Source organism: Harpegnathos saltator, unplaced genomic scaffold (genome assembly GCF_003227715.2).
Source record: "Harpegnathos saltator strain DR-91 unplaced genomic scaffold, Hsal_v8.6 scaffold174, whole genome shotgun sequence".
Classification (NCBI taxonomy): domain Eukaryota; kingdom Metazoa; phylum Arthropoda; class Insecta; order Hymenoptera; family Formicidae; genus Harpegnathos; species Harpegnathos saltator.
Genome location: NW_020229955.1, coordinates 429634 through 444080, shown reverse-complemented (window position 1 = coordinate 444080; position 14447 = coordinate 429634). Strand labels below are relative to the sequence as shown.

The 14447-nt window shown below is 42.9% G+C and overlaps 5 protein-coding genes across 10 annotated transcripts; 1 reads left to right on the top strand and 4 right to left on the bottom strand.

Annotated features, from left to right (window-relative positions):
• Positions 1-75: 75 nt before the first annotated feature.
• On the bottom strand, positions 76-1285 carry LOC105189527 (uncharacterized). The gene is made up of 2 exons (XM_011151689.3): positions 994-1285; positions 76-785 (listed from the first exon to the last, which is right to left on the bottom strand). The coding sequence occupies exons 1-2, from the start codon at positions 1046-1048 to the stop codon at positions 127-129; spliced, it is 714 nt and encodes a 237-aa protein (XP_011149991.2). The 5' UTR covers positions 1049-1285; the 3' UTR covers positions 76-126.
• A 438-nt stretch (positions 1286-1723) lies between these two features.
• Positions 1724-3004, bottom strand: Prosbeta3 (proteasome subunit beta type-3). The gene is made up of 3 exons (XM_011151688.3): positions 2800-3004; positions 1988-2553; positions 1724-1868 (listed from the first exon to the last, which is right to left on the bottom strand). Exons 1-3 carry the CDS (start codon positions 2800-2802, stop codon positions 1820-1822), a joined length of 618 nt encoding a protein of 205 aa, XP_011149990.1. The 5' UTR covers positions 2803-3004; the 3' UTR covers positions 1724-1819.
• Positions 3005-3791: 787 nt separating this feature from the next.
• Cul2 (cullin 2) lies at positions 3792-9316 on the top strand. 4 transcript variants are annotated; one of them, XM_011151687.3, is made up of 8 exons: positions 3792-4441; positions 5485-5609; positions 5686-6184; positions 6270-6449; positions 6528-6746; positions 6842-7012; positions 7676-8611; positions 8818-9316. In XM_011151687.3, the coding sequence occupies exons 2-8, from the start codon at positions 5491-5493 to the stop codon at positions 8947-8949; spliced, it is 2256 nt and encodes a 751-aa protein (XP_011149989.1). In that variant the 5' UTR covers positions 3792-4441; positions 5485-5490; the 3' UTR covers positions 8950-9316. The 4 variants fall into 4 exon arrangements, with proteins under 4 accessions (XP_011149989.1, XP_011149986.1, XP_011149987.1 ...); XM_011151684.3 differs by having other exon boundaries at positions 3792-4456; XM_011151685.3 differs by having other exon boundaries at positions 3792-4456; positions 5395-5609.
• Positions 9265-11322, bottom strand: LOC105189524 (homeobox protein unc-4 homolog). The gene is made up of 3 exons (XM_025297317.1): positions 11097-11322; positions 10376-10578; positions 9265-10271 (listed from the first exon to the last, which is right to left on the bottom strand). The coding sequence occupies exons 1-3, from the start codon at positions 11314-11316 to the stop codon at positions 9879-9881; spliced, it is 816 nt and encodes a 271-aa protein (XP_025153102.1). The 5' UTR covers positions 11317-11322; the 3' UTR covers positions 9265-9878.
• A 1028-nt stretch (positions 11323-12350) lies between these two features.
• Positions 12351-13899, bottom strand: PrBP (Prenyl-binding protein). 3 transcript variants are annotated; one of them, XM_011151680.3, is made up of 4 exons: positions 13713-13899; positions 13298-13360; positions 12955-13212; positions 12351-12537 (listed from the first exon to the last, which is right to left on the bottom strand). In XM_011151680.3, exons 1-4 carry the CDS (start codon positions 13751-13753, stop codon positions 12456-12458), a joined length of 444 nt encoding a protein of 147 aa, XP_011149982.1. In that variant the 5' UTR covers positions 13754-13899; the 3' UTR covers positions 12351-12455. The 3 variants fall into 3 exon arrangements, with proteins under 3 accessions (XP_011149982.1, XP_019699949.1, XP_019699950.1); XM_019844390.2 differs by lacking the exon at positions 13713-13899 and adding an exon at positions 13447-13706; XM_019844391.2 differs by lacking the exon at positions 13713-13899 and adding an exon at positions 13449-13706 and having other exon boundaries at positions 13298-13311.
• Positions 13900-14447: the final 548 nt, after the last annotated feature.

The following is a 14447-nucleotide window of genomic DNA, read 5'->3' as shown; positions in this document are numbered from 1 at the left end:
CTTTAAATCACCCCCTTTCGAGTCAACCAAATCATCCTAACACTTGTGTGTGTGAATTACAAAAGACCAATATAATTAATGTAGAATTAGAATTTTATTGATACAATGTATACATAGATAGTCAGACTATAGAGTTAAACGAGGTATGTTACGTTTGACTTCTCTTTTGGCTTTCTTTTCAGCCAGGAACCGTTTGATCATTTCGGGAGGTAAGATTTCACCTCTGTAAGTCCTTGGTATCCTTTCCTTGTTCAATATAGTGAGTCTTCTCTTGACATATTCTTTTGCGTCGAATGCTTGAGCTTCCTTAATTTTTGCAACCATCTCATTCTGAAATCTCTTTACTTTCTCGTAATTTCGTCTCTGTCTTAACTTCATCCACACAAATTTCATCTTCTTACGCAACTTCCTTCGCTTGTGCTTTTTTATTTTCTTACGTCTGATTACTATCAAACGAACTGCTTGCTTCTCAAAGTTATTCCCATTTGATGGTAAATCTATAGATGTTTGTGGTAAAGGAGGATCATATTGTACTGGTAAATTTTTTGTAGGTACTTGCAATGGAGGTATTCTTGTAACGGGTATTTCAATAATTTTTGGTGTTAATGGGCTGATTGGTACGTCAAGGTCTATATTGAGTGTTCCAGGTTTAAATTTGATATCATGTACTGCTATTACACTAGACGGTACACCACTGTCATTGCACATAAAGTGGGAAACATGAAGGTTTGAATGCTGCGACGAATAATACCTTACAATAGTAGTAGTAGTAGCAGCAGCAGTATCTGAAATGTTGCACAAATGTTTTCAATATACAAATACTCGAATAGCTGTTACTTTACTTATTAACAATTACAGTATGACTGTTAATATATTTTTGTTCATTTTTGTGCAGTAAAAGATATATGAAGCAGAGCTGATTAGAATGCATTAGGTTATGATTCAGTAGATTTCATGCATAGTTACATAAATATCAATTGCCAATATACTCACTTATCCTGTCAACTGCAAGTTTCCGAAATGCAGCACATAACGTATTGACTAACATTTTAATAGTTAGTTTAATTCACCTGCTGCTTTTAAACAGCGCACAACCTCAAAGGCCCATCTTTCTTAAAGAATCACTCGGGTTTCCTCGATTATACAATAATCTCAGATGACGACACCTTCGCGTTAAATGTGTTTTTCTTATTTGGGGGTAAATCAAAATAAATTGGTTTTATTTTATTTTGTCATTTATATGGTTCGTTACTCACGCAATTACGTTATTGAAAAATAAAAACATCCGATCTGTTCGATCTATTGCTGAATTGTATTTAAAAGTTAGGTTTGTCCGCTTCGCCATTGAGTTACACTACTACTGGAAAAGGCTGATTTATTATCGAGCGTATTACGACTTTGAGTCTTCATTGGAGACAGTAGAAGCTCGTAGCGAAGATTTTGAAACTAAAAATTAATATCATAGTCAAAAAAAAAAGAAAAGATAAAAAAGATGTTACAAATGCTACATTAAATACGATCAATAATTTATTCAATACCGAATAGTTACAAAAAAAAAAGATTAAAAATAAAATAAAAATATAGAAGTTATACGTAACACTTGGAAACTGTGTTTGATACTAAATTAGTATTAACCAAATATTATAACAACCAGACTATTAAAAATTATTAAAAACAGAAGGTAGACGATTAAAATCAGTAAATTAGATATAAGATCACTGAATGATCTTGTAAGTTTTTGTTTACATTTATTAAACTTAATTACAATAATAATTATGAAAGTCTTGCCGCATATATCAATGTAAAAAGAGAATTGTATTTAATCCATTCGTGTCTTGATGGTTCTCTTTGTTACTTTATCTTTCTCTCTGCAAGTAAAACATGTACATTTGTACCATGTATACAACTGTGTATGACATATTATTAAAATATTCAAAAATCTTGTTACTGATTTAATATATCATTCGATTTATATAGTCATACTTACATAATATAAACAACAGCACCCCATCCAGATATCGCGTCTCTGTCAAACGCATTAACCAAGGCCTGACTGATTGTTTCAAACAGATCCTCAGGTCCTAAGTCTGGTTCATAAAGCGACTCGCACATACCATAAAGCTGCTCTGTACACGTACCACCTACTACAAAATCCTCAGCTATGTTTCTGGATCCTATCAGGTCCATATTGCAGATGAATGGTTCAGATGTTACTGGATCTAAGCCAGCTACTATGGGTTCTACAAAGTATGGTCCAAATCTCCTCTCATATAATAAATTCGAGATCATAGCAGTGAATGTTTTTGGATGGATCTTTCTGTTCTCTTTCAGTTCATAAAGATTCAGACGAAAGCGTAGCCTCTCCATGACGGTCTGAGTGTCGCTGGCAAGTCCAGGCAGACTGACATACAAGTGCGATCCCATCTCGTAAATCTTCTGGAAGTCGCACATTATTGTCTGAGCTTGTATACCGAATCTACGATCCGCTGCTATAGCCACACAGTTCTTGCCCTTCATGGCTATCACAGCACCACCATTGTACGCGAGAATACTCTGCAAAAGAGATGCGGTATATTGAAATGTGCAATAGCAATATATAAAGCTGCAAGATTATCGTTATTGGCTCATATTTTGCACATTTACCGCGAAACGTGCAATATCATTCTCACACAGTTGACAGTAATATAACCTGCAGTATCAAACTGTTTGGTAAAACAATATACCATAAGCGAAAAACAGAATTTTCCTCGGACCGATAAAATACGCGAGAAATATTCTTTAGTAGGCAAATATACGCACCATTCTTCTCTTACGCGGATATCTGACGTGAATTCACGATATCCAAAATTATCACCGTTAATCGCTCGAGCAACTCGGAGACGCGTCGAAGTGCGAGTCACGACCATAAATAATAAGCAACATGAAAGAGTGGTATCAACGAGTTACAAAGTCGGTTGCTCTTGTGGCTATTTTTACCAAATTGCAATTAAACTAACCGTTTTAATAACTTTGCAGGATTCCAACTGAAGCCACTTGGCTTCTATAAGAAAAAAAAAAAAAAAGAAAAAATATAGAAAATGAAAAACAAAGCAGTAACTTCGGTTAAAATTCTGCAGGTTACTAAAACGGTTTGTTCGACCGAGCTTGTTAAAAGAGCTTGTTAAAAGAGTGATTCTGAATCCTATGAGATGATAACGGTCTTCATTGATAGGTCTGTCCTTTTTGGAAAGACTTTTGAACCAGTGTGATAATTTCTCATTCGGTGCCAACAACTTCAACAGGCCTACCTGCAGATGTCTCTCGCGAAAGAGCCGCCGCCGAGATTACCAACTCACACGCCACTCGGAAAAAGGTGAAAAGGATAGTCAACATATATCCGTATTCATAGTCAGGCCTTATATTTGAGGCCTCCTTATATCCATCTTTAGATGCTGCACGGGTTATTTTATTGGCTACAGACCATCTGAAGAGAAACTTAAGGAGGCCTCAAATATAAGGCCTGACTATAAATACGGGTATTAGGGCCAGAGCACAGACTTCTGCATAACGCGTAATACACAACGCATAACAGAATCAACAAATCAGAGTTCTTCATTTCTGTCCTGAGGAGGGAAATGAAGAAAACTAATTGGTTCATTCTCTTATGCGTTATATATGTTATGCAAAAGCCTGTGCTCTTGCCCTTACTGCCAACACTGAAATATATAGTATACGTAACACAAACTATGTATTTTCAGTACTGGCAGTGAATATTGGAACGCAGCCTAGGTATACTATATACATGTCTATGGTATTTAAATATGGCCGTGTGATGTTATTGAGGAATTCGCGAGTCGACACGGTGAGAGTATTGCGTGTTCGCGAGGGAGAACGAGGGAAGAGTGAGAGAGAGAGAGAGAGAAAGAGAGAGAGAGAGAGAGAAAGAGAGAGAATGAGAGAGTGAGTGAGAGAGTGAGTGAGTGAGTGAATGAGGGAGAGAGTGAGAGAGAAAGAAAAGGCGATACATCGTATCGTGAGAGGATAGGGAAAGGGCGGACAAGAAAACGATCGTCGTGGCCGTCAAGCGGATAAATCGGAGAGCGCAAAGTTGTGTGTGACAGTGAAGGAGCATAGCGACCTGAGGACAACACGAGCGACGGACAGACGAACAGACGAACGGACGAACAGACAGACAGACAGACGGACGGACAGACGAGCGGGCGACGGTGACTACGAAAAATGCGTTCGATCGCGACGAGTCATCGTGAGTGTCATGCATCTCGCAGCAGGGAATGACTTGCGCCCCCGCCCCAAAAATAAGCGGCCCAGTACGATTCGTCATTGCGGTGGCTGAGGAGAGCACGATCGGCGATCCGCTCTCTCGCGACGCGGCTCTGACCTCCTCCGCCTCGCAGGCCACGGCGGGCCAGCAGCCATCGGCGGCAGTGATCCGGAATCTCCCGTGCGTGACTTTTTGGTTAGTGGTTAAGTGTACGACCATCTGGCTGCGATCCACTGTGCGAGCCACAGCCAATAGTCAGCTGTGCGGTGCTCGCTAATAGTGAGGACGCGCGCGCGCGCGTGTGCGAGAGACGCGATAAAGTGCGTGCTCATGTGACGACGTTAACTCCCGTCACATCGTCGTCGTCGTCGTCGTCGTCGTTGGTTATCTCGGGAATAACTCTCCTCCGCGTTCTAATCGATATTTCGCAATACGGGTATAATAGCAGCGGCCGTTCAACGTGAGAGCGCGTCGAACGCGTTTTGCTCGGTGCGTGAGAGCGCGCGCGCGCACGCACGCACGCACCACACATGCACGCACGCACGCACGCATTTTCACGTCTCAGCTCTCAGCGGCGAAAGCGTGTGTGCGCCATTAAAGCGATGTGTGCCTGCGAGTTTGAACTTTAAACGTTCAAGCGAGCACGAGCGAGTACGGCTCAGCTGCTGGTGGTGTGATCGTCGTCGCGCGTGTGCACGAGATCGTGGATCGTTATTGTGTATTCGGGCTTCCGTAGCGCGGACTCGCGCAAAAGAAGCGTCCCCTTTCCATGTAAATTCGCCGCCGCCGCCGCCGCGCACGGCACACGAACGTGCAGACTGAACCGGTGGGGAAAATTAGAGCGGCCATGAAACTCACGCGCGTGTGGTGTATTTTACTTTTATGTTATTTTTAAACCGATGATATACAAAACACACGCGAACGAACAAAGCGAACTGTAAACTCTCGGTCTTGCCGTGTGCGCTCTGTGAAGATTATTCTCGGATCTCACCTTCGGTATATAATTTTTTGCTCGAGCCACGAAATTTCGATATTTTTTTTCAAACAAGTCGAACTTGCCGATTACACTCAAGCTTGCTTCACTCAAGTGTCATTTGATTTGTAGATATCTTACCGTAAATGTCACTTTGCAGGTTTTGTAACGTTAGGTACTCGCAGAATTAGGTGCTTGTCAATATTTAGATCAAGTAACTGACCAGTGTGTGTGTGTGTGTGTATTAAAGGGAAGAATGTCACTGAAACCTAAGAAAGTAGACTTCACTCAGACCTGGGATGTACTGCAAGAGACTGTAAGAGGAGTAATAACATTAGCAAATGTCTCGAGAGCTACATGGAACGACAGGTTTAGGTAGGATTGAACGGAATTATTTACTCGGTTCTTGCTTCATCGATGGGAGGAGACTTGATATACGTTACAATTGCAGTGACGTCTATTCTCTGTGCGTTGCGTATCCTGAGCCACTGGCAGACCGTTTGTACAACGAGACAAAGAGGTTTCTGGACAACCATGTCTTCCAGTTATTGACAGAGGTCCGTGCCCAGGGCGAGTCGAATCTGCTTCAGGCGTATCATCGAGCCTGGACAGAGTATTCGCAGGGCATCAACTACTTACATCGCTTGTATCTATATCTCAATCAACAACACATCAAGAAGCAGAAGCTGTCAGAGGCGGAGCTCATCTATGGCACATCTTCCTCCATGGCAGTCGACTATCAGGAGCAGATGGAGATCGGCGAATTGGGTCTCGACATATGGAAGAGGAAGATGATAACCCCTCTTCGGGATTCACTTGTTTCTCTTCTACTCGAGAGTATTCAGGCAGACAGGAACGGGGAGGCTCAGCCTGTCACCACCGACGTGATTTGCGGTGTTATACAGAGCTTCGTGCGGGTAGAAGAATATAAATTGAAAGGACAATTAGATGTAATTCTCGTTTTGTATTCGCATGTCGTTTTCCTCATTTCTCCGTGACGCGTTTTTGCTAAATTGAATGCTATTTTTCGGTCAGATGTATCAAGAAATTTTCGAGGGTCCCTTTTTGGAAGCGAGCGGTGAATTTTACTCTGCAGAAGCGTGGGATTTGCTACTACAATTAGACGTCACACGTTACATGGAACGAGTTACGTGGAGACTCAGCCAAGAGGAATTGCGTGCGCATAAGTACCTTCACTCGAGTTCCGTACCAAAGGTACGTTCCCTCGCGTGTGAACGCGAGTTAGAGACTCAGTGACGTCGGGGACGATGATACGATAACGATGTCTTTCAGGTGAGAGCATGTTGCGAAGATAAGATGGTGAATGCACAGGCCAGTTGGCTGCACACGGAAGCGAAAGCCATGATAGAGAATGAACGCAGGCGAGACTTGTCCCTTCTGTATCCGCTGTTGAAGCCTCTACCGTCGGGTTTAAGTCCACTTGTACAAAAACTCACTCAGCACATCACGCAGCAGGGATTGCAAGCGATTGGACCTTTGCAGGGGGAAAATGTGAGCGGCCACATAGCGGTCGAATGACCGCTGAATCACCACGCGGTAAATGTGATAGTGGTGTGAGGAAACTATATATACGTCTCTACTTTCAGGTATATACGCAGTTTGTGGAAAGCATACTGGACGTACATTCTAAGTATTCAGAATTGATCAAAGATGTGTTCAAGGCGGATCAGAGTTTTGTGGGTGCCCTTGACAAAGCTTGCTCCGCGGTCGTGAATTATAGACCTGTGCCGAGGCAACCGGCGCGAGCGCCCGAACTGGTAATTGCGCTAGAAATTCAATTTATATTCGTTAGAAGTTGAATTGGGATTCATTGGGAAGCGACTGATCATTATTTCTTGTGATGCTATGTCTCTCTCTCTCTCTCTCTCTCTCTCTCTCTCTCTCTCTCTCTCTCTCACTCACTCACTCACTCACTCACTCACTCACTCACTCACTCACTCACTCACTCACTCACTCACTCACTCACTCACTCACTCACTCACTCCCACTCACTCACTCACTCACTCACTCACTCACTCACTCACTCACTCACTCACTCACTCACTCACTCACTCACTCACTCACTCACTCACTCACTCACTCACTCACTCACTCACTCACTCACTCACTCACTCACTCACTCACTCACTCACTCACTCACTCACTCACTCACTCACTCACTCACTCCACTCACTCACTCACTCACTCACTCCACTCACTCACTCACTCACTCACTCACTCACTCACTCACTCACTCACTCACTCACTCACTCACTCACCTCACTCACTCACTCACTCACTCCACTCACTCACTCACTCACTCACTCACTCACTCACTCACTCACTCACTCACTCACTCACTCACTCACTCACTCACTCACTCACTCACTCACTCACTCACTTTTTCTGCAAATAATTACGATGTAATCATTTCCACTTAGCTGGCCAAGTATTGCGATTCTTTGCTGAAGAAATCGGCCAAAGCTGCTTCCGAAAGCGAGATCGAAGAGAAGTTGGCGCGCTCCATCACCGTATTCAAATACGTAGACGACAAGGACGTGTTTCAAAAGTTCTATGCGCGTATGTTGGCGAAACGGTTGATACATCAGCAATCTCAGTCGATGGACGCCGAGGAAGTGATGATCGATCGTCTGAAGCAGGCTTGTGGCTACGAGTTTACAAATAAACTGCACCGTATGTTCACCGACATGTCCGTATCGGCGGACCTAAACGCAAAGTTCACGACGACCTTGCGCGAGGGTGATCGGGAGAATCAACTAGGTATCGGTTTCGTGGTCTACGTTTTACAGGCGGGCGCTTGGCCGCTCGGCCTACCGCCGTCGCCAGGGCCATTTCATGTGCCGCAGCAGTTGGAGAAGTCTGTTCAAGCTTTCGAGACGTTTTATCACGCGCAGTTCAGCGGACGGAAGCTAACATGGCTCCACCATCTGTGTCAAGGGGAATTAAAGTTCAATTACCTGAAGAAGTCGTATTTGGTGACCGTGCAGACGTATCAGATGGCATTGCTGCTTCTGTTTGAGCACTGCGACGCGATCCAATGCAAAGAGGCTGCTGCATCTCTGCGCCTGTCGCACGATCAGTTGGTGAAACACGCCGCGAGCCTCGTAGACTGTAAGATTCTCATGAAATCAACGGACGGTGAACTTGAAGAAGACACCGTGCTCACGCTCAATTTCGATTACTACAACAAGAGAACCAAATTCCGCGTGACCGGCGCGCTGCAACGAGACGCGCCACACGACGCGGAGGCCACGCATCGCAGCGTGGACGACGATAGAAAATTGTACCTGCAAGCAGCCATAGTTCGCATCATGAAAAGTCGCAAACTGTTGAGACACAATCTACTTGTACAGGAGGTAAATTAGTCTCTCCCTCTTTCTTTTTTTTTTTCTTGCTTGTACAGTCGGTACAGCGGATCACACACTACGGATTTTTCGACGAATTTCGCAATGTATTCTTCATCAAACAAGATCGATATTCCTGCTGCCAAATGCTGGCAAATGTGCGTCCTGAAGCGAGATCGAGAGATGTGGCATTCTAACGCTTAACCGTGTCATTTCAGGTGCTGAGTCAATCAAGAGTCACGTTCGCACCTTCTATCGGAATGATCAAGAAGTGCATCGAGGCCCTCATAGATAAACAATACATTGAGCGTACAGCAAATAGCGCGGACGAGTATTCATATGTCGCGTAACCTTCTAACATCTGTCATATTAATTTATTTCACTCGAGATGCGTCCCACAGACAATTCGCTGAGAAAATATCAAAGCTCCGATCGGCCACGGTGTCACCACAAGTGAATGAAATTTTACCTTCAGCAATCGATATCACATTTCTTTCTCGACACAATGAATTTTGAAGAAAAGAGGAGAAAGGACAGTAAGACTCCGTGTCAATGAAAGTTCCGCAGAAAGCGAATCTCAAATAGTATAATGAAAGATCGGGAAGAGCATCTTAGAAGACCGCTTATTTGCTCTTTAGATGGACCGAGATTAATATCTTAGTTGATTTAATGACTTGTAATATATGCACACTAAATAAAGATGATGTTACTATTTTATATCGGAGTAACATGTTGCGCAGAGAGAGTAATTTTATACAATACGAATTCATTGCGTCCCTCCAAGACAAGGAGAATCCATTTAATTTTCTCTCTTCTCGAGTAGCTCGGTATATCTACATATGGTTTCCTTACAAAATTTACATAACCGATATTCTTAATTCTCCGAAGTTGCGATCACGGTGCGATCTCGCCGACCGATCTCATTCGCACGCAATATTTATAATGTAAGGCCGCACTTGTGTTTCTTAAATTGCATAACGTCCCATCGTCATATATATATATATATATATATATATATATATATATATATATATATATCTTTATACACCAAACGTTGAACGTAAAAGTCTCGCAGTGTCTCTTATTCTTCGAAATACATCTCGTCTCGTTTATGAGGTAAACATTCTGTGAACATGTTATACTTCGCAGTGAACGATATTTTTGTTTCAAATTACAATTATTGCATGTTACTTTATACTACGTTTTGGAAATCACAATCGTAATTCCTCCGAGAAATCTAGCATCATGCTGTGTATGTGTACATCTGTTCTTAACATTATTAGGAACGTGGCGGTTTCAATTGTAATAATTCCGGATCGAGCAGCGGATTGTTGTCGGCTTCTGCCTCCGACGGTTTGTTCATGTTGCTCGCGATAAGAGAAGACGTGCTGTCCGTGTTGTTGTACGGAGAGAAACCCGCCCACTCCATGCCGAGGTAGATGGGAGGAGGACTGCAAGGTGACTCCAGCAGCAGGTGGTCCGGTTGTTGCTGCGGTTGTTGCTGCTGCTGTTGCTGTTGCTGCTGCTGCTGCTGTTGCTGCTGCTGCTGCTGCTGCTGCTGCTGCACCACCTCCGTACAGTCCGACGGTGGCAAATGCGACGTCATGTGAGTCGCAATTTTACATTGCTTCTCCTGCTTGCGCCACTTGGCTCTTCTGTTTTGAAACCAGACCTGTTCCCCGTCGAGAGTAAATTACAGTCGCGTGAATGCTTCCAATTAGACGATTAGAGTCCCGAATGTGTTGAATGCGCGTAAGAGAGACATGCAGTCATTACTTGTACTCTAGCTTCCGTCAATTGGATACGAACTGCCAGCTCTTCGCGGAAGAACACGTCGGGATAATGGGTCTTCTGAAAGGCGCGCTCCAGCTCCTCCAGCTGGAAATTGGAAAACGTAGTACGGTACCTGCGCTGCTTCCTCTTGCCAATCACACAGGACGGTCTCTCCTCGCTCTCAGGACTGGTCGAGAAGTCGTACGCTACAAGAGGAGACAGCTCGTTTATTCGAGCCGACACCTGCGGCCCGGTGTGGGACAAGATACACGAACAGTATTTTCTCAATGGAGGACATCAGCCGTGTCATCCACATCGAGTCCAGGGAGTTTGCAAAGACATAAGCGCCTACATCAGCTGATATCTTAATACCAAGAGGGAAAGTACCCAACACACAACTCCTTCGTCAGATTTCAATCTGGTGGTGTCGCGTCACGCAGCAGACAAGCAGCAAACGCTTCATAACTTAAACTGATTACCGCTAACTTTATTTAAGAAAAAGGGTCGGCGATCCGCTTAATGCATTTAGCAATAACTTAATTGAGCAACACCACCCCAACTTGGGATAGACCAACGGGTGTGTCCGGCAGGGTCGGTAGACAGACAGACAGAGAGAGAGAGAGAGAGAGAGAGAGAGAGAGGCAGTTAATTAAATCAATCAGGTTCCGGGCCCGTCCACGGCCAGCCAAGCAGCCAGTGTGTGTGTGTGTCGTCGTGTACTCACTGAATTTCGTCGGGAAGCAGACCGAGCTGGATTGCGCGCCGATCAGACCGGCCAAGGCAGTCGACTGCAGATCGTCACCCTGGCTGATGTCGTCGGGAACACTTGCTGATGCTACGATCGCGCCGGCCGACACCAGCGGGTCGCGCGGGGTCGCACCGCCGACCAAGAACAGCTGCTTGCTGCTCTCGTTACCGCTCTCGTCTTCCTCGTTCAGATTCATGCTGCGCGAGTTGCTCCGCGTCGAGGGTGAACCGATCGGTCGTCGATGGTTCGACTTGTAATTCAATTAATCGGCGCGACACACGAATGTCGAGCCGATGTGCGACGGCGACGAGAACACTTGCTTTACATTCGAGCCGATCACGCGCGGCAACTCCGACGTTTCCTTCCGTCGTTTTCTTCACTTTTTTTTCTTACACCTGCACGACGCAGATAGGGTAGGGGACAGAGCGTACTCGACGTGAGCTCTCCCCCAAGGGGGATAGTGAAGCCTAAAAAATGTGTTGCTTGTACACCGCGAATCAATAGCGCGCGACGAAAAAAAGTTGCGGGCTTCTTTCTTTCTCTCTCTCTCTCTCTCTCTCTCTCTCTCTCTCTCTCTCTCTCTCTCTCTCTCCGGATAGTGAACGCACGTTCCTCGCGACGACGAGTCGTGTCTTCGTGACTCACGATTATGTTTCTTTATGATTTCGCAGCTGGTGCATCCGCACAGCGAGCCCCGATGACTCCCCGGTGACATGATTCGGCAATCTTACGCACGCTGGGAAGTTATAAATTAACAAGTAAAACAATCGTGATAACAACTACATTATATTTGTTATAGAAATGTTACAATTCTTAACGGTATCGACAGATTACATCGAAATGAAACACGCAGAAGATGTAACTTTGCAAAATTTATTGCTTGCGGTGTGGTGTATCACAATATATACAAAAAATCTCTTATATTTATTCGGTAACAAATTCGATAATAAATAATATACGCGCGTGTGTCAACAAGGTGTATCTTGCATCTCCAACAGTGAAAAATATATACTATTTAGATTGTCTAAATATATAATATAGGCCTTACGCAAACGCAAAGATACTGCCAAAACAGTTTCGTAATGCAGTGTTCGAATTCACACAACGGCGTATAGATTATTACAAAATTATGAGATCGTTGATATCTTATTTGATATGCATTTAAAATGTAATGTACGAGAAACAAGACAGACAAGAATTGATACATTCGCGAGAATCTGTCGATGTATGTTCTCTCATTTTGTACATAGACTTTTGCTTAGACTGTGATTGGTCCCGTTATATACAGACATATATGTATACATAAATATGAGGACCATTTGGAAATTAGACGCCTTAAACGTAGAAGAGACGGACTCGACTGGTAGACACTAAGAGATCGTCGTCGAAGAATTTTGTTTCTATCACAACGTTGCCACTATTCATAACATAAATAAATAAATATATGTATGTTTATCTGATCTCGCTTGATGTTCATTTCTATTCAATATTGATAAAAACAACCATAAGTAATAACCATAAATGAATCTCTCAGAAACCAAATCAACTTGAATTTTTAAAAATTTGGAAATAAAGCTCTATGATATATAATCAAAAGATTCCATTACTAAAATCTGAACCCAAGAAGACCTAAGAACTAAACGCAAAGTCAAAATGTGTATATCACAAATATAAATAAATATGTCTTAATATAACATTTTTGTAAATTTCTCAACTTTATTATTAGAACAGATTATTACTAGAAAATTATTAATGCTTAATATTTCAAAGCTTATCAATTTGTTTGTGAGAGGTTAAAGTATAAGAGTATTAAAGATTTATCATCTTCACTTACTTTAGTACATTAGCTGGCATCATTTGACTTTCCGGTGCAGCTTGGATCAAACTCTGCCATGTGTTAGTGCTGTTTGGTATGACAAATCCAAACTCGAAAAACCATTCCTCTAAGCAACGGCCCTTGAATAACACTTTTTGTTCTAGACGAAACCTTTCCATCGGCTCTGCAGAGCTGAAGTTTATCTCCCTTGATATCGCTCGACAACGTAGAATCTTTTTTGGTACACGTGCCTCATGCTCCATGTCAGGTACAGATCTGGAATTACAAGTGCCACATGATCAAAATTGCATTCGATGTTGAAGGGATATTTGAAAATTTAAGACAAAGCAAGATTACTCACAAGTCTTCGTTACCCTGCCAAAGAATTTTCCCATTGTCAGCATCTCGCAAATTCATCCAATTACTACATAAAATTTAATTAAATAAGGCAAAATACTGTCGTTGCACAACAGTTGTGTGTAATGTCTAATTGTGTTTAATATCAATTACACGTTTAATGTCGACATTGTCGAGTGGATCACAGCGCCGGTGTTCACCAAACCAAATCTTATATTAAAGTTTGTCTTAAGTTTACTCAGACATTGCACAGATTGTTTCACTGGCTACGGAGCACCTGAAATAAACTCGAGACGATCTTAAATATAAAATCTAACTGTGAATACCGGTTTAAACTATTTCCTGGTTAACTTAACCTATAAATTATTAAACGTTAGGTTCCAGGTGGAACCGAAATTGAATCAATATTTAAAGGATACACTTGAAAGCCTTTGAGGATATCTTCTCCACGGGACGGCATATTTATATATTTGTGGTTAGTTTGAGCGTTGAAATAAAAGAAATTGACGTTATTAGGCACAGAAGATAAACGCAACAAGCAAACTATCGATCCACGTACTCATGCCTTCGTACCACAAATGCCGTAAACAAATGGCGAGTCGCCGATTGTGATGCGGAGGTAAAATCTTTTTTTCTCACCAGGTGGCACTTGACATGCACGAATAAAATGCGACACACGGATCACGTGATAGGTTAGGTCCGGCCACACTCGTACTTAAACACAATGTAAGGCACTTTTTCAGGTCTGTCTGTAATTCTATTTTATTTTACTATTATTTCTTATTTTCTCCATTCTCTATTTCCTCCATTGGTGTTTGCTTTGGTTTAGCCAGGAACTTTCTTCTTTCTCTACAACTTTTCTATATGATTCTCCAAAACATTTTCTGTCTTTCTTTCCCAGGCAGAGTCTAATGACATCTTATACTGCAGCAAAGTGTACTTCCGTTTCTGAGAGTTGAATCGCATCAGTTTACGACGCATGCACAGCACTTTGTAAGGATACCATTGCCGTGTGCCTGGAAGGTACTGGGGATTGAGGGATACTACCAACAGTCGAGTTGACCTATCGAATGAGGAGCATTTCCAGAAAATGACTTGGCGTTACTTGATCCCCATAATGTGCCACACTGCATCAACTGCTGTTCGAAATCGAT

What these genes read in the sequence shown, in the direction of transcription:
- LOC105189527 (XM_011151689.3), bottom strand. Translation starts at nt 1,048, where the DNA reads ATGTTAGTCAATACGTTATGTGCTGCATTTCGGAAACTTGCAGTTGAC. An exon ending in ACTTGCAGTTGACAGGATAA is followed by an intron (nt 786 to 993) that starts GTGAGTATATTG and finishes GCAACATTTCAG; the next exon opens with ATACTGCTGCTGCTACTACT.
- Prosbeta3 (XM_011151688.3), bottom strand. An exon ending in GGTGCTGTTGTTTATATTAT is followed by an intron (nt 1,869 to 1,987) that starts GTAAGTATGACT and finishes TTTTACTTGCAG; the next exon opens with AGAGAAAGATAAAGTAACAA.
- Cul2 (XM_011151687.3), top strand. Translation starts at nt 5,491, where the DNA reads ATGTCACTGAAACCTAAGAAAGTAGACTTCACTCAGACCTGGGATGTA. An exon ending in ACATGGAACGACAGGTTTAG is followed by an intron (nt 5,610 to 5,685) that starts GTAGGATTGAAC and finishes TTACAATTGCAG; the next exon opens with TGACGTCTATTCTCTGTGCG. An exon ending in ACAATCTACTTGTACAGGAG is followed by an intron (nt 8,612 to 8,817) that starts GTAAATTAGTCT and finishes GTGTCATTTCAG; the next exon opens with GTGCTGAGTCAATCAAGAGT.
- LOC105189524 (XM_025297317.1), bottom strand. Translation starts at nt 11,316, where the DNA reads ATGAATCTGAACGAGGAAGACGAGAGCGGTAACGAGAGCAGCAAGCAG. An exon ending in CTGCTTCCCGACGAAATTCA is followed by an intron (nt 10,579 to 11,096) that starts GTGAGTACACGA and finishes CTCCTCTTGTAG; the next exon opens with CGTACGACTTCTCGACCAGT. An exon ending in TGACGGAAGCTAGAGTACAA is followed by an intron (nt 10,272 to 10,375) that starts GTAATGACTGCA and finishes GACGGGGAACAG; the next exon opens with GTCTGGTTTCAAAACAGAAG.
- PrBP (XM_011151680.3), bottom strand. Translation starts at nt 13,753, where the DNA reads ATGCCGTCCCGTGGAGAAGATATCCTCAAAGGCTTTCAAGT. An exon ending in TGGCAGGGTAACGAAGACTT is followed by an intron (nt 13,213 to 13,297) that starts GTGAGTAATCTT and finishes TTGTAATTCCAG; the next exon opens with ATCTGTACCTGACATGGAGC. An exon ending in ATGCCAGCTAATGTACTAAA is followed by an intron (nt 12,538 to 12,954) that starts GTAAGTGAAGAT and finishes TGTTATGAATAG; the next exon opens with TGGCAACGTTGTGATAGAAA.